At 32.5% G+C, this 23,714-nt stretch overlaps 1 protein-coding gene across 1 annotated transcript in view; it reads right to left on the bottom strand.

Annotated features, from left to right (window-relative positions):
• Positions 1-23,714, bottom strand: part of VWA8 (von Willebrand factor A domain containing 8) — a 413,374-nt gene that overhangs the window by 363,734 nt on the left and 25,926 nt on the right. The window contains exons 3-4 of the mRNA XM_074299190.1: positions 16,741-16,871; positions 14,457-14,567 (exon numbers count right to left, since the gene is read on the bottom strand). Of these exons, the coding sequence (XP_074155291.1) occupies positions 14,457-14,567; positions 16,741-16,871 (242 nt within the window). The remainder of the gene's footprint in view (positions 1-14,456; positions 14,568-16,740; positions 16,872-23,714) is intronic.

Genomic DNA, 23,714 nt, shown 5'->3' with positions numbered 1-23,714 from the left:
TGCCTCCCAGGTGTGTCTGGGCCTCTCCCTGCAGGGACTAAATAAATGCTTTCTCTTTGTACCTGAAAATGTCTCTGATTAGTTAATTTGGGAAAGGGGTCTAGCACCCATCCCACACATTGTTCAAATAGTATCTTCCGTAGTGAACCCTAAGGTCTCTTCTAAATCTTCGTCTATGATTTTTGATAGACATCCCTCTTTAGCTTGATCCTGTAACCAATTAAAAGAATTTCTGATAATATTGAATATTTGTTTCATTGTCTAAAGAATAGAAAGCATTAAAAATGACATTTGCAGATATAAATAGCCTTTGCCTCATTTACTATACTTATAAAAATGTATCTAATAGAAGAGGTTGAAAGAAATAATCTTAAAATGCCATCTAACTCTAAGATCAATGATTCACCCTATTCTTTTAAAAAAATTGGGTTTTCTCAGAAAAACAACAACAAAAAAAATCAGCCAAAGTTCTTTTACTTGTCTTCCTACACATTTCTGACAATACAGTTACTTGGTTACAGGATCAAGAGGTACATTGAGTAAAAATTCAGCAACCGTGACAAGCTGGTATGCCAGCTAAAGAGGGATGTCTATCAAAAATCATAGACTAAGATTTAGAAGAGACCTTAGGGTTCACTATGGAAGATGCTATTTGGATAACAAAAGTAAATATCAAATTAACTGTAACACAACTCAATTACCATTTTACTAGTTCTTAAAGCTTAGAAAACCTTTTTACAAAAGTTCTTCATTGAAATATCAAATATTATATGTAATAAAGTAAAACACTATTCACAAATAAATTAATTGTTAAGAAAAAAATTTTGATAATCACTAAATAGAATAACCTTTCCTAAACCCAATATTGCCATCACTTGTAGGGCTCTTGAGAAGACTGTGGATCCCAAAATAAGCCATTCCTTAAAAGGCAATAGCTAATAAGTAGGTAAGATGGGATTTTAACTCAGGCCCAATGGTTCAGAGTTTAATATTGCTCTTTGAAGGGAGATCTTAAGAGGTAGAGTTAAGGTAGAAATATATTCCATTTTGGAGGACTATACATACAAAAGCAAGTAGATGGGAAATGACATGTCATATATGAGGATATGCCAATAGACTGGTTCAGCTAGAATACAGCACTTATGATGAGAAATAACATGCAGTGTGACTGAAGCTACTCATTTGTTCTTCTCAAAAAGATGATAAACTTTTGAAGAACTTCTAGAGGTACTATCATACATATTATCTATGTCTCACATCATATCATAGTGTATTGCAGAGTAGCATAACAGAAATGATTGGAGCTACAGTCACTAGTCCTGGGTGGGGTACACTAACTCACTTGCTAGCTATAATGCTATGCCAGTCACAACCTCTCTAAAGCATAATCTCTTCATCTATGGAGATGCAATGCCTAAATCACAAAGTTGGTATGGGCGATCCCGTATATCCCGTATCATTCATTATCACTGACTTCTTTATACTCTTAAGGATCTGGAGCTTCATCAATGTAGGTACCCTTTCTGATAAAGACTGCCATCTCTCCACATTTTGGTGGGTCATAGTCATTTAGACAGAGGTCATTCTTAAGAAGATTGATGCTGCTTTTACTGAATGCTGTTGAGGTAAAAACTGCTGCTATTAAGAGCCAGAGGTGGATTACTCCTTTTACTTTACAGGACTCTTCTTTTACAAAGCTTTTATTATCTTCTATCTCTTTTGACTAAATCAATAAGTCTGCTGAGAGGGACAGTCAGATATTATAATCTCCAGGTTATGGACAACTTGGTCAAGGACACAGAAATAAATGTATGCCCAGCCAGATTACAGCCTAAGGCACCTGACTCAGTTCTGCCACTCCTATTAATTTCTTTAAAAAAAAAAAAAAAGATAACTATTTTACAGATTATAGAAATTAAAGAAATCTTATAGCATACATCACATAATTTTAAGATCTTTGTGGCTGTGGAAAGTTTCCATGACAACATTCTCCATCTTTTCTAAGAAAGAAACAGTATATGTTTACATCCCCATAGCAATCATTTCCTTGCTGTTCCCTTACCTTTATATCTTTTCAGTGTCCTGTGGAGCAGATGCCCTCAGTTATTAACTTGTTTTGTAGCAATAAAGGACAGGTACACTTTGGACCTATTCATTTGGAATTGGTTGTCAGTGTTTCAAATTATGTTTAGTCAATTATCTGCTTCTTGAGATTTAGTAAGAACATTTCAGGTTCTTAATGAGGAATATTATCAAATGTTTCAGCTCTACAAAAAACATACTTTATTTATGTCTTAAGTAGTTTGATTTTTCTTTCAAGTTATTTTCTTAAAACTATCTCACCATACAAAACCATAATCTAAGTAAGGAGCACATTTGAATAATTATATCATAAAAATTGTACTCTTCTGGTTTGACTTATTTGTAAATGTCTGGATAAGTTATAAAGAAGTTATAATGAAGTAGATCAGAAATTACTATGAATTTGGGAACTAGTCTGATATAACTATATTATAGGCTTCCAAAAAATTTCTAACTTAAGTTTTATACTTATTCATCTAATGGCACACCATTTAGAATTTTAAATTGTATCCTGTCAAATTATTATACCTGAATTTTAAAATGTTTCTTATATGCTTGTATAGCAATATAGATTTTATACATATGGATTTTTAAAAAGTACAATAGATTAGGGTTTGGTATAGTTAATATAAATATGAAAACTAACATAAAGCTATTTTGTGATGTGTGGAGAAATAAATTCACGATGTAAATAGTTTTTATGAAACTAAAATATCAACTTCTCCAAACTTCTGAGGATAAAAACAACCTGAAAAGAAACTCAGTGACAGTCTATTCTTAAAAATCTATTTCTGAAATTATTATTGTCTAATATCAACTGTTTGTTGAGATGATATGACTTTGTCCAGCAAAAGTGGCTGGACTTAAAGACCTTTTAAAGAAGACTATAACTATCTCTAATATCCACTGGAAAATATAAGCCAGAACCAACTGAAAAAGAAACTAAAATTAAACTTTACCTCAATTTGAAAGGTGTTACTGTCAATTTGTAGCATGGATTGTGGTACAGAGAGGAAATATGGAAGAAAAGAGAGTTTTTGAGTTGGTTTTTTCACAGTGCGGTTGCAGTAAAAGCAGATAAACTCATATTAAAAATAAGCTTAAAACCTTAGTTTATTACATAGCAGGAATACATTTTGACCATTTAAAATGAATACATCTGTTGAAATATTTTGAAATCTTCTTTCATGTAAAATTAGTTACAATAAGAGCAATGCTTAGTACATAACTTTTAAATTTTTTCAAGTATCTTCTCAGCCCTGCTTTGATTATTCTTAAATGATGTTTCACTGCATATCATCCCCTGAGGAGGTTCCCATTTTGTGAATGAGGACACTAAATCAAAGATTAAAAAAATTTGCCTAAGGTTGTATCACAGGCCAGGAACAAAACCAGAACTGGGGCATAAAAATTTCTTTTTTCTTTCTTTTTTTTTCTTTTTAGGTCATGGCGTTGATTTTACTATTAAAAGGCTTCTTTTCTGAATGTTGATATAATGATGTCATGATGCTTTCTGTCTGGTTCAGAAGAACAAGAGAAAAATTTCTCAGGATTACATACTTTCCTAGTTGCTGCTTCAATTAGATCCATGAAAATTATGAGTTTGAAAAGAGAATTCCAGAAAGGACCTTTAGAGGTTAACCATCCTCTGCAATGAGGAAGAACAATAAAACTTCTTCCACATCAGAGACTATTTTAAGGCAGCTAATATGCTCCACCAAGTCTTGTCTTCTCTAGGCTAAATGTGTAACTCCATTTCCTTTGACTGATCCTCATATGGCAAGAATTAAAACCCATCAGCATTCCAAATGCCTTCCTAGGAATGCACTCTAACTTCTTAATGTCCTTCCTAAAGGACCTCTTCCCCACAGAATTTGAACCTAAGTGTCCTACTTATGTTCTGACTAGGATGGAAAACAGACATATTCAACAGGAAAAAAATAAAAATAAGCTGACTTTGGAGTGAGACTACTTGTTGCAGTGACCTTTTTTGTGTATCACCTGGAATGAATTACTTCAACTCTCTACACTTGGATTTCCTCATCTGTCAAGGGATAGCAATAGACTGGATGAACTTTCCAACTCTAAATGTAAGAGTTTATAAACCAGTCTACATATATGAAGATCTATCTTATCTTTAAATCTTTCCAGACAAAGAAGATTCCACTAATCTCACAGAATTTTATTATACTATTTAAAACAGTTACTCAGAAATTTTTCAGAATCTATAACAAATCTCTTCAATTCATTTATACAAATGCTCTTATTTTGTTTATGGTTTATATTTGTAATATTATACATTAATTATAATATAGTAATATAGTAATAATATATATTTGTAATGTATTTCCTTCTGACCTCCTCTGCAAAGAAACTCTTAAGATTTATCAACTCTCATAAACAAGAAACCTTATTCCACCAACCATTAATGTTCTCCTTCTTTAATTTCCTTGCATTTTTCCCCATTAAAATATAATATCCTTTGATCAATTCTGATGGACATGGCCCTCTTCAACAATGAGATGAATCAAATCAGTTCCAATAGAACAATAATGAGTTGAACCAGCTACACCCAGCAAAAGAACTCTGGGAAATGAGTATGAACCACTTCACCGAATTCCTAATCCCTCTATTTTTGTCTGCCTGCATTTTTTATTTCCTTCACAGGTTAACAAAATCCAACAGTAAGAGATAACAAAGAGAAATTCCATTTAAAATAACTGTCAATAGTATAAAATATTTGGGAACCTATCTGCCAAGGGAAAGTCAGGAACTATATAAGCAAAACTATAATACATGTTTCACACAAAGTCAGATCTAAGCAATTGGAAAAATATCAAGTGCTCATGGATAGGTCGAGCGAATACAATAAATATGACAATACTCCCTACACTAATCTATTTATTTAATGCTATACCAATCAAACTCCAAAGAAACTATTTTACTGACCTAGAAAAAAATAACAAAATTCATCTGGAAAACAAAAGGTCAAGAATTTCAAAGGAATTTATGAAGAGAAAAGCAAATGAAAGTAGTCTAGCTGTACCAGATGTAAAACTATATTATAAAGCAACAGTCACCAAAACCATTTGGTACTGGCTAAGAAATAGAGAAGTTGATCAGTGGAATATATTAGTTTCACAGAACTAAATAGTCAATAACTAATAGCAATCTAGTATTTGACAAACCCAAAGGCCCCAGCTTTTGGGATAAGAATTCATTATTTGACAAAAATTGCTGGAAAAATTCGAAACTAGTATGGCAGAAACTAAGCATTGACATACACTTAACACCGTATACCAAGATAAGGTCAAAATGGGTTCATTATCTAGACATAAAGAATGAGATTATAAATAAATTAGAAGAGCATAGGATAATTTACTTCTCAGACCTGTGGAGAAGAAAGGAATTTGTGACCAAAGAAGAACTAGAGATCATTATTGATCACAAAATACATAATTTTGATTATCTAATGCAGACAAGATTAGAAGGTAAGAAATAAACTGGGAAAACATTTTTACATCCAAAGGATGTGATAAAGACCTCATTTCTAAAGTATATAGAGAAGTGATTCAAATTTGTAATAGTTCAAGCCATTCTCCAATTGATAAATGGTCAAAGGACAATTTTCAGATGAAGAAATTGAAACTATTTGTAGTTACATGAAAAGATGATCCAAATCACTATTGATCAGAGAAATGCAAATTAACACAAGTCTGAGATACCACTCCATACCTCTCAGATTGGCTAAGATGACAGGAAAAGATAATAACCAATGTTGATGGGGATGTAGGAAAACTGGGACACTGATACATTGTTGGTGGGATTGTGAACAGATCCAACCATTCTGGAGAGCAGTTTGGAACTATGCTCAAAAAGTTATCAAACTGTGCATACCCTTTGATCCAGCAGTGTTTCTACTGGGATTTTATTCCAAAGACATCTTAAAGGAGGGAAAGGGACCCACATGTGCAAAAATGTTTGTGGCAGCCCTTTTTGTAGTGGCAAGAAACTGGAAACTGAGTGGATGCTCATTAATTGGAGAATGGTTGGTAAATTATGGTATATGAATGTTATGGAATATTATTGTTCTATAAGAAACAACCAGCATGTTGATTTCACAGAGACTTGGAGAGACTTACATTAACTGATACTAAATAAAATGAGTAGAACCAAGAGATTATTATACACTACAACAACAAGACTATACAACAATCAATTCTGGCTCTTTTTAACAATGAGATGATTCAAACTAATTCCAATTGTTCAGTGACGAAAAGAGCCATCTACACCCAAAGAGAGAACTGTGGGAACTGTGTGGAACACAATATGGCATTCTTATTCTTTCTGTTATTTGTTTTGTTTTCTTTCTTTTTTGATTTTTGCATTTTGTTTTATTTCTCAGTTTTTTCTTTTTCTTCCTTCTTGATCTGATTTTTCTTGTGCAGCAAGATAACTATATAAATATATACATATACTGGATTTAACACATATTTAACATGTATTGAACTACCTGCCAGCTAGGGGAAGGGGTGAAGGGAAAAAGGGGAAAATTTGGACAAAAGGTTTTTGCATAGGTCAATGTTGGGAAAATTACCCATGTATATATTTTGTAAATAAAAAGCTTTAATAAAACAAACAAACAAACAAATAAATAAACAAACTCACATAAATCATTAGCATTTCTATGTATCACCAAGAAAGTGCAGCACAAATTATAAAAAGAGAAATTCCATTTAAAATCACTATTAATAATATAAAATACTTGGGAGACTACCTGCCAAAACAACCCAGGGACTACATGAAAAGAATTACAAAACACATTTCACACAAAGAAATGCAGGTTTAAACAATTAGAAAAATGTTAACTACTCACAGGTAGTCAGGTAGTCTAAGCAAGTATAATAAAAAATGACAATTCTACCTAAATTAGTTTACTTATTCAGTGCCACATCAATTAAACTACAAAAAAATTTTACTTTTGAGAACTAGAAAAAATGATGAAAATTCAAATGGAAGATCTTTGTTCAATAATATCAAAAGAATTAAAGAAAAATTAGTTATGGAAGATAGCCTGGCTATACTTGATCTTAAACTATATTATAAAGTAGTAATCATCAAAATAATCCACTACTGTATAAAAAACAGTGATAAATCAGTGGAATAGATGAAATGCACAATAATTAACCATAATAATTATCAATGATAAACCCAAATACCACAGCTTTGGGGCCAAGAATTTTATTTTACTATAATTAACTTTGTCCTTTTGACAAAAAATGCTGTGAAAACTTGAAAACAGTAAGGCAGAAACTAGGTATAGAACAGTATCTTACATTGTTTACCAAGATAAAGTCAAAATGGGTATGTGATTTAGATATAAAAGGTGATACTTTAAGCAATTTAAGAGAGCAAAGAATAGTTTACCTGTCAGATCCATGGAAAAAGAGAAGAATTTATGACCAAATAAAAGATATAAAGCATTACTAGATATAAAGTGAATAATCTGAATCATATTAAAAAGTTTTACACAAACAATACCAAATGCAACCGAGATTAAAATAAAGATTTCCAAAAATCATATTGTTGCAACAATATGATTATGTGATGGGAAATGGCTGACATTTTTATAAATCTGACTTAGTTCTTTACATATTTGAAGAATGGAGTCTTTATCAAAGATACTTGTTGTAAAACTTTTTTCCCCGCTACTCACTTCACTTAGCATGAGTTCATTTAAGTATCTCCAAGCCTTTCTGAAATCAGCCAGCTCATCATTTTTTATAGAACAATAACATTCTATTACATTCATATGCCATAACTTATTCAGCCATTCCCCAACTGATGAGCATCCACTCAGTTCCCAGTTCCTTGCCACTATGAAAAGGAAAGCTATAAACATTTTTACATATGTGGGTCTTTTTCCCTTTTTTCTGATCTCCTTGGGATATAGACCCAGGAGAGATACTGTTGGATTAAAGGGTATGCACAATTTGATGGCCCTTTGGTCATATTTCCAAATTGCTCTCCAGATTGGTAGTTTACAACTAGGTAGTACTTTTTGAAGAAACAAGAAAGTCTGGAAGAGGGAAGGGTTTGGGGGAGAAAGATAAAAAACTTTATTTTAGGACATGCTGTGTTTGGGATGTCTCCAGGACATCGAATTTGAAATGTCCAAAAAACAGTGGAAGCCATGGTTGAGAATGAAATAAACATGGGGAAAAAGTAAGGAGAAATAAGATAAAGGAAAAAAAAAAAGTCTTTGGACCACACTGAAATTGAAGATTGGGAGAACTATAAGGAGCCACTAAAGAAGACTAAGAATAAACATTGAGATTCACAGAAAAATAACTTGAAGTATGTGGTATCATGAAGACCAAGTAAGAAAGGAAATTATATTTAAAAAAGAAATCTTTGAACCAAATGGGTAAAGGGAGGCGCTAACTGGGACGCTAATGTTGGTGAAGAGCATTCTGAAAAGCAATTTGGAACTATGCCCAAAAGGCTATGAAATTGTGCATACCCTTTAATCCAATAGTGTCACAAAGAGATCATAAAAAAAGGGAAAAGAAACCACATGTGTAAAAATGTTTGTAGCAGCCCTTTCTGTAGTGGCAAGAAAGTGGAAATGGAGTGGATGCCTATCATTTGGGAAATGGCTAAATAAGAAATGATGAGCAAGCTGATTTTAAAAAAAGCTTGGAAAGAGTCACATAAACTGATGCTAAGTGAAGTAAATAGAATCAAAAGAATACTATACACAGTAACAAGATTATGGGATCATCACTGTGATGGAGTTGGTGCTTTTCTACAGTGAGGTGATTCAGGACAATTCCAAAAGACTTGAGATGGAAAGTGGTATCCACATCCAGAGAGAAGACTGTGAAGATTGAATGTAGATCAAAGCATAGTGTTTTCATCTTGTTGTTGTTGTTTGTTTGTTTGCTTGTTTTTTGTTGTTGTTGTTGTTTCTTGCGTTTTTTTCCCTTTTAATCTTATTTATATTGTGCAGCATTACAAATATGGAAATATGTTTAGAAGAATTGCGCATGTTTAACTTATATCAGATTGCTTGCTGTCTTGGAGAGAGGGAAAAAATTTGAACAAAAGGTTTTGCAAAGATGAACACTAAAAAATATTTTTGCATGTATTTGGGAAAATATAATACTTTCAAAAACAGCATTTGTTACAGATGAGGAAACTGAGGCACCTAGAATTAAATTGTCCAGGGTCACACAGCCGGTGGGCTTCCGGTACCATATTTGAACTTGGGGGATAAGTCTTCCTGATGCCAGGACCTATACTCTATATACTGTGCCACCCAGTCTCCCCTATAGAATGGTGAAAACCCAAGCAGAAGAGGTTTTCCCAATTTTGATGTAAGACAGACAACACTAAAGTCAAAGTCTTTCCTCAAAAGATGAGTTTTCCAGTGACTTGTTCCATTCCCTATCGTCAGTACACAAGTCTATGGAATATCACACTCATTTGTGTTTAGTACATGAGAATAATCCTACTACAAAACTATACCTATTATTTCCTTTGCTAACTTATTACAATTAAAAAAATTTGCTGTTTGAAAAAATTTAATATTTAACTTTTAGATGAGATGATTCATTAAGAGGGGAAGGAATGCAAGGGGAAATTTGGGTGATGTAAAAACAAATGATTTAATAAAAATGTATTTTAATATAGGCATTTAAATTCAATCTTCATGACTAATAACATCAATCTCTGACAACACAGAAAAAGAGATATTTTATAGATAAAAATAATTAACAAGAAAGGTTTCCTACATTTTTATTCACCAAGGTATAATGCTGGGAATATTTTAAAAGGACTATGAGCTCACTAATTTCTCTGTACAGAGAAATCCAAACAGAATCAATAGTATTTATTTTAAATTTATGTTTTAGATAGATTGTGAGCTATCTTTTCATTTAAATAAGAAAAGCTTGTTAAATGTGTAATGTATAGGAAAACAAGATTTACCAATTAAACCTTAACCTTCATATTCATATTCTCATACATTTTTAAATCACAAGTATTACCAATAAAAATAGAGAAAGACAAAAAATAGATATCTGAAATATAGATCAACGAATGTAGGTCAGAAATGGTGCCAATTTCACAAAAGCATGAGAATATAGCTTTATCTAGTATGTGAAACCAAGGGATTAGTGATCACTACTAGAAATAAAACCATGTGATATCTACAATCTAGGCTATTGATTATATGTCATCCCCTATCGATGAAAAACTTATGTTTTTATGTCTCTCAAGGCTTCCATCACACACACACAAATTTAAAGAAGACATTTTTATAGCAAGAGCTCCTGGTTAAAAAAAAAAGAGAGAAAAAATAGGTCAATGATAAAGAGTATTATATCATCTTTATATGAGATCTTTTCCACATAAAAAGCTAATATTATTGAGAGGACATGGAAGTAATTAAAAGGAGATTTATAGAATTATAATGCCTTTTATGCTCTTCTAAATTCATGGTGCTAATTCATACTACCTTCTTTCATCTATTCATTCAATTTCATAGAATGTTGCTTTAAAGTCACTATTAAGGGGAAGTAATTCTTTATTCTGGGCTGTAATATTCTAAGCTATATTCTAGGCACAGTGGATAGAGTATTAGATCTGATTTCAAATTCAACCACAGATAATTAAGATCTCCTAACTGTGTGACTTGGAAAAATCACTTAACCCCAAGTATCCGGCAAAAAAACAAACAAACAAAAATAAAGTCACTATTGGCTTCCTCATTATCAAAAATACCCAAGTTCTAAACTCAATTCAGATACTAGATGTGGCTCTGGGCAAATCACATACCTTTAGTCAGTTTTGTTATACATAAAATGAGGGGAATAATTAATACCTAGGGTATCTGCCTCATACCCAGAATTTGATCTAGGGCACAAATGAGATAATCTACATGAAATGTTTTGCAAACTTTAGATTTTAAAGGTCAAAACAAACATTTTGTTTTTAATTTTTATTATTGTTAAATGACAGTTTTTTTCCTCATTCTTTTCTTCATGAGTAGTGTCAAGACTACTTTCAAGGATAGACATAAGGATAAAAATCCCAAATTTGGGTTCAAAATAACAACTTCACATGTATAACATGTATAGCCATATATAGAGAAGGTAGAGCCAAACAATACTTCATCTGAAAAATACTCTGGGACTTTAGATAGAGTTCATCTTCAATAAATGTCACTTATATAACAGCCAAAAAACTAATTTTAGGCTAAGTATTCATGTACTATACATATATAAATCAATTTATAGTTGGTTTATCTGGTATTATCTGCCCCAGGAACACTGTGTTCAAATCAGATAATGATATGCAAACAGTATTGTAACAATAATGTTATTTTCAAAGTCTGTCTTCCTCTGAATCTTTCTAAATGCTTCGTGGATGCTCTCTTCTTTCTTTTCTTTATTTCTGGCATCACTAACAATAACGTTTTAATTGCCAGATCTGACGGCTTTTTTCTGTCTTCATTTTTCTCATCCTTTCTGCAGCATTAGACAGTGTTAACCATTCTCTTCTATATATTCTTTGATAATACTGCTTTCACTTGGTTCTCCTTTTTTTTCTAACTATTCTTTCTCATTCAGTCTCCTTTGTTGTTGTTGTTGTTTTTTTTTAAAATACATATCACATTGCTTTCCAGTTGTGGATGTGTTCCAAACTTCTGTCTTAGGACTCCCCTCTTCTTTCCATACTTTCTAACTTGGTAATGTCATTAACTCCCATAGAGCTCTAGGCAAATGACATTCATATCTATACCAGCCACCCTTGAGAATGAGAGCAGGGGTATCTGCTTGCATGCGGTAGGCTCTAGGCTGAATTCAGACTTGTATTGGTTGCCAGACCTTGTCATTTAAGTTGTCAACACATCTCTCATAAATACCCTTCTCTCTTCTCACTTAGATATGAGGGCTTTATCACCTCTCACCTAGCTTACTATAGTTGCCTGGAATCATTTGTCTGACATAGTAACATGCCAGGTTTACAAAACTGACTTCCTAGAAATAAACTGCTTTATGCAAGTTACTACTCTCAGATTTTAGGACATGCATATCTCTAAGATTAACAAATATTATTCTAACCAAGAGATCAGCTGCCAATTCTCATTCTGAGTTAGAACAGCTTGACTAGTGAATGAATGAACACAAAATTCAGTTAATACATCATATCAAGTCAGCCCTAGACCACCATATCAGACTGTGTCATCAACACTTGTTATTTTGCTATCAGCTCTACCACCAAACACATACTCCATCTTGTCACTCCAAAACTTTCTAGCTCTTTCCTTTGGCTCAGTAATCAACTCAATCATATTATACCACCATTATTCCTAAAAAAAGTCATGTCAATCCAATATCCAATGGGATCAGCTCCTCACATAAAACCTTCCCTAGAGTCCAATATAGCTCTACTAATATAAGCTCCTTGGGATCAGAGATTATCTTGCTTTTGTATTTTTGTCCTCAATACTAAATAACATGTACAGTACATTTAAACACAATATTTTTTATTGATTTCATTGATTCATTTTCTAGTCAAATTGTAACTATTCTATTACAGGTCCTCATTGTCACCTGCCTATATATATCCAAATAGGTCCTACCACTACCAATTCATCTTTCATACTATCATCAAACTATTTCTTTAGATATATGTATAGGTCTATGTTATTCCTCGAAACCCTGCAAACTGCCTAGCAAGTTCCAACTTCCTTGCCTAAAATGAAAGAAATTCCAGTTTTTTAGCACTCTGACCTTCTATCCCATATCTCTACTATTCTGCTCTATATCTGCCACTTTCTAAACTGGTTTACTCAACCCCCTACTACCAGCTCCACCCACATATTGCCGTCTTTGTTCAGTATTCTTTGTACCCAAATTGCTTGCTCACTCCTGTTGAATGTCTACCTTTCCTTGAAGTTTGACTGAGATAATAGTTAGTAAAGGTATCCCCTCACCTCATCCCTGCTAGGCCCCACAATGTACACTGAACTTTTCTTTTATCAGTTATTTATTCATGTACCTCCCTAACAGAATATAAGCTTCATACAGGCAGGGATCATGTCTTATCTAAATTTTATACCTCCTCCACCAACTAGAACAATGTTATGTATATAGTATGTACTTAATAAAATCTATTTAATTGATCTGTCTTAAATTCATTCTGTATTCTAGGTTGTAATGAAAAAAAAACAAACAAACCAACCTTCCAAGCAGTGTCCCAGTTGTTTATACCAGCTTCTAGGACTAAGTTTTTATTTTGCTTCTCTATACATAGTTGAAGAGAGCCTTATACCTACATATGAATGTGATGCTACTAAATGTATAAAAGTCCCTGCGGTTAACCTCTAACAATGAGAAGTTCAGAAATGAAAAAAATACAAGAAATAAAATATTAGCTATATACTAATGTTTTTTTTTTCTTTAAAAGATCATTTAGATCTTTTAATTTGGATGTTCTAGAACATTTTTTCTGTCAAACTTCAACAAAAGGTCCAAATATATATGAATATGATTTTGAAAAACAAGTAAAATAGCCTTTCTCTTTTTTTTTTTTTTTTTGGACCAGATGTTATTTGACTCATAGTCAAATAATCTCTGTATAAATATCCTTAAAGCAACAACCTGAAAGGTAAAGTCAATTAGAAATTCTCTCTGTTAAAGGAATTCCTTGAACATCTGAAATACTTAAAGACAATGCTTTTGAATAAAAATTTAAAGTGGCTTCATTTTAACTTGCTTAAATTTGATTACTAGAGCTACTAATCTATACTTAAAACTAAAAAAAAAAAAAAACTAACATTTCAGGTTTGTGACCAATTACATTAATTTTTTCTATTAAGTTACTATTTTTCCAAATTGCAAGAACAATTTTTCTCTCCCTTTCTTTCTTTTCCTGTTCTCTTCTTGTAAGACTAAGCAATTTGATGTTACACATGTATAATCAATCATATGAAACACAATTCTATATTAATCATGAATACATTTTCTTAATGATTTTTCAAATTAGAAAACAGTGCATAGATGATGATATATTTTTTTCCTGTATTTTCTTCATTTGTGGGGGAAAAACCTTCATTCAACATAGGATAATGAGGAAGAACGAAAAGGTAACTACAAAGTCAATGGCATTGTTCTTTATCCATATTTTTTTTAAGCACAATAATATTTATCTGTGGTCTCAATACCAATTCATCACTTCATTCTCAAGGGCAGGGATATAAAAGACAATACATTACAAGAGTATCTCTAGTATTCAATTGATACTCTGCCATTTATAACTCTGGCTGCAACCATGAAGAGTTCTGGGGTGAAACAGCCACTTGCCTGGTCAATGTAGAAAGCAGTTCCAGCCCGGATCTCTCTTCGTTGTTTCAGGTCAGTTTCAGTGGTGTCCCTGGACAGTGCAACATACTCTACCTCCCGCCTGGTCAACTCCTGTGGAGAATAGTATGAAACTATTACAAAAGAAATTCAAATACGAAAATCAAATCCTGACTAAGTTATCTGCCAGTGCAACTATCCTGTAGTCAATTTGTTATTTTAAGAATAATTCTGCATTAAAACTAATCAGTGAATTTCTAAAGCTTTCAGATAAAGTAATCAAACTCCATGAAAAATACTGTAAATCTCTATTGGTTAGAAAAACATTAATTAAATCAATTTTTAGGCACCATCTTATATCTATCAGATTGGCTAATATGACAGAAAAGAAAAATGGCAAATGTTGATAGGGATATAGTAAGATTGGGATACCACTGGTGGAGTTGTCAACTGATCCAACCATTCTGGAGAGAAATTTGTAACTATGTTCAAAGAGCTATGTAAAACTATGCATACCTTTTGATCCACAGCAATATCACTACTAGATCTGTATCCCAAAAATATCAAATAAAGATGATGGGGGAAAGGCCTATTTATACAAAAATATTTATAGTAACTCTTTGTATAATGACAAAGCATTGGAAACTGAGAGAATGATAATCAACTGGGGAAATGGATGAACAAAATGCTAGGTATGATATTATAATGTAATAATATTGTGCTATAACAAATGATTAGCAGGCTGATTTCAGAAAATCACAAACTGATACAAAGTAAAATAAGCAGAACCATGAGAAGATGCTAACAGCAATATTATATGATGATAAATTATGAATGATTTAGCTACCCTCAGCAATCCAAGACAGTTATGAAAGACTTGTGATGAAAAATGCTATCCATCTCCAGAAAAAGAACTGATGAAATCTGAATGTAGATCAAGGTATACTATCTTTTACTTAATTTTATGTATACAGGAAGTATGAGGAAGATTGATCTATGTTTTCTTTCAGAATAACTAATATGGAAATATATTTTTCATGATGGTTCATGTATAATCTATACCAAATTGCTAGCACCCTCAATGAAGAAGCAAGGAAAGGAGGGAAGAAGAGAATTTGGAACTCAAAATTTAGAAAACCATGTTAAAAATTGTTTTTACATATAATTGCAAGAAACATTTTTTAAAATTTATCAAAAGGATCATCTTTTGGAAGAGGAATGAGATTTGTTCTGTTTGTTCCCAGATGGTAGAACATAGAGCAATGGGCAGAAGTTTAAAAAAAAAAAAAAGTGGAATCTGGGAGTCCAATTATAAAACTATTGCATTAATCCAATTAAAAGGTAAGGAGGGCCTGAACTGGGTGATTGGAAAGAAGGGAAATGCATAAAAGATGTTATAGAAAGAAAAAAAAAAGAAGAGACTTAAGTATAAGGAGTGAACAAGAGGGAGAAGTCAAGGATGAATATGACTGGGGAACACAGCATAGGATCTACAACACTATCTTAGAAGACAACTAATTTTAAACCTGGATCTTCCAATGGTTGGCTATGTGCACATGAGCAAATTGCTTTTTCTTCAACAGATCTACAAAGTGAAAGCAATAGAAGCTGCCATCCTTTATGTCACAGAAATGTCTTGGCAATAACATTTGCTCTGAACTGTTAGGAAAAAATACAGTTTTTATCTTTTTTTTTTTTTTTTTGCAAATATCTTAACTATTATTCCACAAGATCTTAATGACATTCTGATTCACTTATAAGACACTGTCAGGGAAAGTATATGTCAGTGGTGTGCCAGACTTAAAATTACTAAAGAAAGGAGATTACAAAGATGACAAGTGCTTCTGAGAAGGATTTTCTCTTTACTGTAAAAAGTACATAAGACTGTTTTAGTTGATCAAGTCTTAACATCTTTTAAAATGGAATAAAAGAATATCTCAAGGTATTCCAAAATTGGGTTTTGTTTTGTGACCAGAGATTTGCTGATTCTGTCTTGTGTCCTATGACTATTATTTCTAAATTACTGATTGTTGTCTAGTCATGGTAAGACTAGCAAAGCCCTAAAAGTCATGTTTGCTTCCAAGGGGAAGTAAACACATATCTTTGGACTTATTTCAAAATCTTTTAGCAACAACCCATCTAATGATTTTTTTAAAAAGAAATCTTTTAAGCAATGAACTAATCCTGCTATTTTTAAGCCTTCTAATCACATGAAGTCATTTCATTTTTTAAATGCTACTTTAATACTCTAAACACCCTCATGAATTCACAGAAATAAATAGCTCACCAGGTATTGCATAGCAATAGAACGTCGAAGAGGTCCAGGAGGGCCAATTAGAAAGACATCTTGTCCTAAAAGATCCTTCTGCATTATCCATCTTAGATGCTGAACTACAGTTTGCGCCAATGAGTCTGAAACTGTTCAGAAAAAGAAGAAAAAAGTTGAGATTAAACTCCCAACTACGTATAGTAAAAAACTCAAACTGTGATTTAGTTTCAAAAGAGCACATATTCTGATACAATAAAATGTGAATTAACCATAAAACCAAAGGAAATTTAAAAGTTTTTCTATAAGTATGTGATGACTAAATGATTACTTGACTTTTGTCTGATTTATAAAAATAATCTCATTACTTTATATCAACCTCTCAACAGGTCATCTATCCATTTTTCATATGTTCCACTTAACATATTAAGCCATCCCCTGATCCACTCAGGCTTAAAAATAATCTCAAGAGAAAAATATTCTATCACTTTAGCCGGTAATAGTATAAAGATTTTCACAAGATATTCTATACATCAGGTTTAAGTCTCCTTCAAAAAAATATCCCTTCTAAATCTTTTGCAGAATTACACTTCTATCTCATTTTCAGGTTAATTAACCCTTATTTCTTTGCCTTTGCTAAAAAATTTAATCATTTTCTAAATATGTTTGACTCTCAGCAGATTAATAGGAGCCTAAGAATCTTTCTCTGAGACAAAAAGAAAAGTAACTTAGGAAAAGAGTAACATCAAAAGGTCCTCCACCCACTGACTTTCAAAAGATAAATACACCTAAACCTACACACACACACACACACACACACACACACACACACACACACACACACATCCCAGTCTGCCTCCTGATTTACTTGATGGCTTGTCCTAGAATTTATCTTATCACTTTGTGCTACCCACAAGCTCTGTAACACTCACCTCAGCAGGTTCCCCACTGGGTAATTCTCCATGGCTAAGGGAATATTAAATTAACCTTAATGGTCCTTCATTTTCCCTTTACTATTCAGCACTCCCTGAGGAACCTCACACAGTAGTAACTGGCCTCCTCTGAGAGAATAAGTCTTAAAAACAATTAGTGGGTAATTGCTTTTCTAGAACACCGTTTCCCCAGATATAGGCCTATGGGTCATCCTGTTTGTTCTACTTAACAAGGCACAGTAACATGGTCTGTCACTTATATAGGTTAAAAAAAAAAAAAAAAAAAAAAAACTTTCTCTGTGTGCTTATTATGAATACTTCCAAACATATATGAAGTAAGCTAAAGAAATAATATCATATACTTCAATGTATCTGTGATATCATGAGGCAAGAGCAGAGAAAGGATCACCTCTGAATTTCAGATGATCTTGTAAAAGGCATTTAACCTCTTAAGCCTCAATTCCCTTTTCTATACAATGAGAGTCTTGGACCAGGTGGTCTTGATGTCCCTTCTAGCAGGATCTTTGTGACTTCTGTGAATACCAACCCACTATGCCTTCTTATCCTGTGAGATTCCTCTGAATGTTCTCTCATCGATTCTCAATACAGACACAATCCTACATGGGGGAGCCTTCCTCCAACTCTATATTTCATTTTGTAGACACAGTAAAGCACTCTGGCTGTCTATCTGTTATTCTTAGATCTCACTGGCCCACTCCTTTTTCTGGACATAACCAATATCTCCTACTATAAAGCTTGCTTACTATTTAAAGTTGGAAATGTGTTCTAACAAAGCCCGTTTTTCTATTGCCTTCTGATCGTGCTTAATTTTGATTTTCCAGAGATTGTGGCATTTCAAGATTTGTAAATGTACATTATCAGAAAATCTGTGTTAAACAGCTGGATTGTTATGCCACAGAAAAATGTGGAATGCTTAGAAGTATCACACAATTTCCCAAATACAATCCAGTCAGCTCTTCCTCATATTCAATTATAGGTTTAAATGTCTACTTGCAAAACCAGTCCCAGACATGATATGATGAGGGATTGTACCAGGATGGTAGCAATTTGAGAAGAGATAAAGGGACATATTTGAGAGATGTTGCAAAGGAAAAATCAACATAAATAAGCTTGACAGCAGAGTAGACATGGAGATGAAATAGTGAGGAGTTAAAGGATGATATCTAGGTTGTAATCCTAGAAGACTGGGAGGATACCCACAATGGAGAAGTTTAGAATAGAAAGGGTTTAGGGGGAAAGATAAGCCCACATAAATCATCAGCATTTCTATATATTACCAATCTCACAGCAACAGATAGAAAGAGAAAGTCCATTTAAAGTAACTGTAGACAATATAAAATATTTGAGTCTATGCATAGACAGACAGGAACTATACAAATAATTACAAAACACTTGTCACACAAATAAAGTCAGATCTAAACAAATGGAAAAGAATTAACTGCTCATAGGTAGGTCAAGTCAATATAATAAAAAAATTACAATTCTAGCTAAATTAATTTATTTATTCAGGGCCATGCTAATCAAACTTCCAAAAACTTATTTTATAGAACTAGGAAAAAATAACAACAAAATTTATCTGGAAGAACCAAAGGTCGAGAATAACAAGGGGATGAACAAAAGAAAAAAAAAAAGTAAAGGAAGGTAGTCCACTCATACCAGATCTAAAACTGTATTATAAAGCAATAATCACCAATAATATCTGCTACAAGGTAAGAAATATAGTGGAATAGATTAAGTACACAATACAGGAGTAAATGACCATAATAATATACTATTTGATAAAGTCAAATATCCTAGCTTCTGAGATAAGAACTCATTACTTGACAAAAACTGCTAGGAAAATTGGAAAGCAATATGGCAGAAAACTAGGTATAGACTACAGACACTATATTATGATAACATCAAAACATTATGATTTAGACATAAAGGATGATACCATAAGCAAATTGGGAGTCTAAGGAATAGCTTACCTGAGAGATCTATGAAGAAGGAAAGAATCTATGACCAAATGAGATAAAGAATACTAAAAGATGTAAAAAAGGATAATTTTGATTATTTTAAATTTAAATGGTTTGGCACAAACAAGTTTAGAAGGAAAGCAGAAAGCCGGGGGAAAATTTTAAGGCAAATATCTCTGATAAAGGCTCCATTTCTCAAATATATAGAGAAGAAAGTCTAATTTATTGGAATAAAAGTCATTTGCCGATTGAGAAATGTTCAAGGGATATGAACAGATAGTTTTGAGAGAAGAAATTAAAGTTATCTATAGTTATATAAAAAAATTCTCTAAATCACTACTGGTTAGAGAAATGCAAATTAAAACAACTCTGAGGTACCACTTCATACCATCAGATTGGCTAATATGACAGAAAAGAAAAATGATAAATGTTGGTGAGGATATGGGAAAACAGGGACATTAATGCATTGTTGGAGTTGTAAACTGATCCACCATTCTGGAAAGCAATTTGGAACTATGAGCAAAGAGCTTTAAAGTTATGCATGTACTTTGATGAAGCAATACCACTATACTAGATTTGTAGACCAAAGAGTTTAAAAAAGAAGAAGTAAGCACCTTTTTATACAAATATATTTATAGCAGCTCCTTTTGTGATGGCAAAGAATTGGTCATTGAAGGAATACAAATCAATTGGGAGATAGATAGTTGAACAAGTTGTGGTCTATGAATATAATAGAATACTATTGTGCTACAAGGAATGAGCAGGCTGATTTCAGAAAAACCTGGAAAGACTTAGATGAACAGATACAAATTGAAGTAAGAAGAATCAGAAAAACTGAATATATGAGAATTAAATATATAAGAACAGGAAAATTGTACGATGTGACTCAACTCTTCTCAGAAATACGATGATTCAAGATAATTACAAGACTCATGATGAAAAATATTGTCTAAACCCAGAGAAAAGAACTGACAAATTTTACAAATTATCATAATATTAGAATTGGAGCACATAAGTATTAATATTCTCATGATAAACAAAATCACTGTTGGAAGTTGTAGCTAAAATGAAAGAATATTAATAAATTTTAAATTTCATAATAGCAAATAAAGAGACTAGTGCAGTTGGTATCAACATAAAAGACAATAAGAAGCAAAATTTCTTGATACACCTCTTCCAATGCTCATGATAAACATAAATAAAATGGTTGCCATGAGGATAACAGTATCTTATGTACAAACACTCAAAGCAGAGGATAAAAAAATAGACAAATTCTATGGAAAATTTAATGAAATCCTGGAAAACTAATTGCAAAAGACTGATGATAGCAATTCTACCTACCTCTTGGCAGGTAAGTTATATATGTTTGTTACAAGGGTTTTTTTCTAATGGGGTAGGGAAGAACTGTGGTAGAGAAAGTTTCCAAAAAGAAAAAAAATCATTAAAGCATTTCTAATGTAAGAAAACAGAATAAAAAAAAATGTCAGAAGGAATAACAAAAAGGACATCTTTGAAAGTTACATTACATTTTTCAAATATACTTTAAACATTTATTTTAGGTATTTAAAACAAACAGTGTTATATACAATTTTATCTTTCTATTCTACTGGAAGTGCTCATTTTATCTGGGGTGAAATTCAGAATAAGAAAATTTTAAAATAAAAAAAAAAAACAAGGTTTAAGCTTGGGAAAAAAAATGAAGGCTTAGAGATTACTCACAAATATCACACAAAATACTTCCAGAAAAGTTCAGAAAGGATTACACATTGATAGTAGAAAACACTACAAGAAATGAAACTGACTAAACTTTAATGAAAATTAAACAACTACACAGTACTGCAGAACTTCTATCAGGCTGAGGTAGTCACACCACCCACTACCTAGAGAAAAAGTAAAAATTAACATTAAATCAGAAGAAAATTATAAGACACTGCATATAGTTCCAATAAGAATGGAAACATCAATTGATAAAACAGATTGGTTGAACAATATGTAGCAACAATGCCTTGGAATTCAATGAACACAAGGACTCCAGTTACTAGTAAAGACTTATTACTTTACAAAACCTACTGGGATAACTGAAAAGCAGTTTGGAAGATACTGGGCAGCTGAGTGACATAGTGGAGAGAGCACTGGGCTTGGATCAGGAAGATTAATCTTCCGGAGTTCAAATGTGGCCTCAGATATTTACCAGCTATATGACCCTCAGCTTCAATATCTCATTTGTAAAATGAGCTGGAGAAGGAAATAGCAAACTATTGCACTATCCTTGTCAAGAAAACTCCAAATGGAGTAAAAAAATCGGACATGATTAAAAAAAAAATGATTGAACAACAAATATAAGGGGAAAAAAAAGAGTACGCTTGCGAACCAAGTAACCAAAAGGCTGAGGGTTGTTAGATTTCTTGATATTAACAGCATTTAGTTTCTGAAGTGATTAAGATGTCTACACAAAATTGAGTTCCAATATGATGAGCTCCCAAGTGTAAAGAGTTAGGCTGCCTAAGGAAGGGAGATCAGAAACGAGTTCAGGTCAAAGATTCTGTTATGATCAACAATGGGGACAAGGCTGTGTATAGCTGCCATACTTTTAGTTTGGTCAACTTAGGGAGATCTAGTCTCCAAAACATACACACACACACACACACACACACACACACACACACACACACACACACAAAATATATACACATATATATTTTAATATTGCTATATTCCAATTTCCAGACTGAGCCCAAAAGCAACATCTCAAACTCTATTTATGTCTTCCACTAAAAGTTCAAATTTGCTTTGTTTTAGATAATATACTATCTAGCAGATAAATCTCTGAAGTCAAAAATTCTGCTACTGACATGTTTTGCTTCACCCAAAATACCAGTGTCTATTTTATCTGTTTTAAAAGTTCAAGTTGTTATATAAAAAGTTTCCTCAAAGTAAGGCATTTATCTGGCTTATCAAGAAAGTAGATCATATTACGAAAAAAGGTTTTCATATCATCCTGCTATGAGTGCCTGTGGTATATTTTACATTAATATTTGAAACTTCCTATATTTTTAGGATGATTTTGAGAAAATGTGGGTCATACTTAGAAACAATGCCAAAAATGGAAACAAAAATGTAAAACAGCACATCAGTATCAACTGAAAAACAAACCATCCTGTAAAACATAATAAAAAGTGTAGTATACGTCAAAGATTCCCAAGAACTCAATATATTCAGACCTAAGATACTCTTTTCCAAAAATCCCTAATATTGGTTATAGTATTAACAACCAAGATACTGTCCACAATCATTCAACAACTCATTATTTCTATTTCTTCATTATATTAACTTCCTCTTACATACAAAATTATAATAATCATTTAGTAGCAAGCAAAATTTCCTATTTATTTATTTTTTAAATTTTATTATTATTTTTTAAAAATTTTATAATTACAAATTTTTTGACAGTATATATGTATGAGTAATTTTTTTATAACATTATCCCTTGTATTCATTTTTCCAAATTTTCCCCTCCCTCCCTCTGCTCCCTCCCCTAGATGACAGGCAATCCCATACATTTTACATGTGTTACAATATAACCTAGATACGATATATGTGTGTAAATCCAATTTTCTTGTTGCACGTTAAGTATTAGACTTCGAAGGTATAAGTAACCTGGGTAAATAGACAGTAGTGCTAACAATTTACATTCACTTCCCAGTGTTCCTTCTCTGGGTGTAGTTGTTTCTGTCCATCATTGATCAACTGGAAGTGAGTTGGATCTTCTTTATGTTGAAGATTTCCACTTCCATCAGAATACATCTTCATATAGCATTGTTGTTGAAGTGTATAGTGATCTTCTGGTTCTGCTCATTTCACTCAGCATCAGAAAATTTCCTATTTATTTTATTGCCAATATGCATTCCTTTCATAGTCCTTCCAATGAATTTCATGGAATCATAATACTAGAGGAAAAAGGAACCTTGGGGGTCATCCACAATGCTTTCCTATTAGTATATCTATTTAGAATATATAGTACAAACAGAGAACAAATTGAACCCAGAATTAAATAGGAGGAAGAAAGCAGACAGGATTGTCTTCA

This window comes from Sminthopsis crassicaudata, chromosome 3 (assembly GCF_048593235.1).
Source record: "Sminthopsis crassicaudata isolate SCR6 chromosome 3, ASM4859323v1, whole genome shotgun sequence".
In the NCBI taxonomy this organism is placed as follows: Eukaryota; Metazoa; Chordata; class Mammalia; order Dasyuromorphia; family Dasyuridae; genus Sminthopsis; species Sminthopsis crassicaudata.
This window is presented reverse-complemented; position numbering and strand designations above follow the sequence as displayed.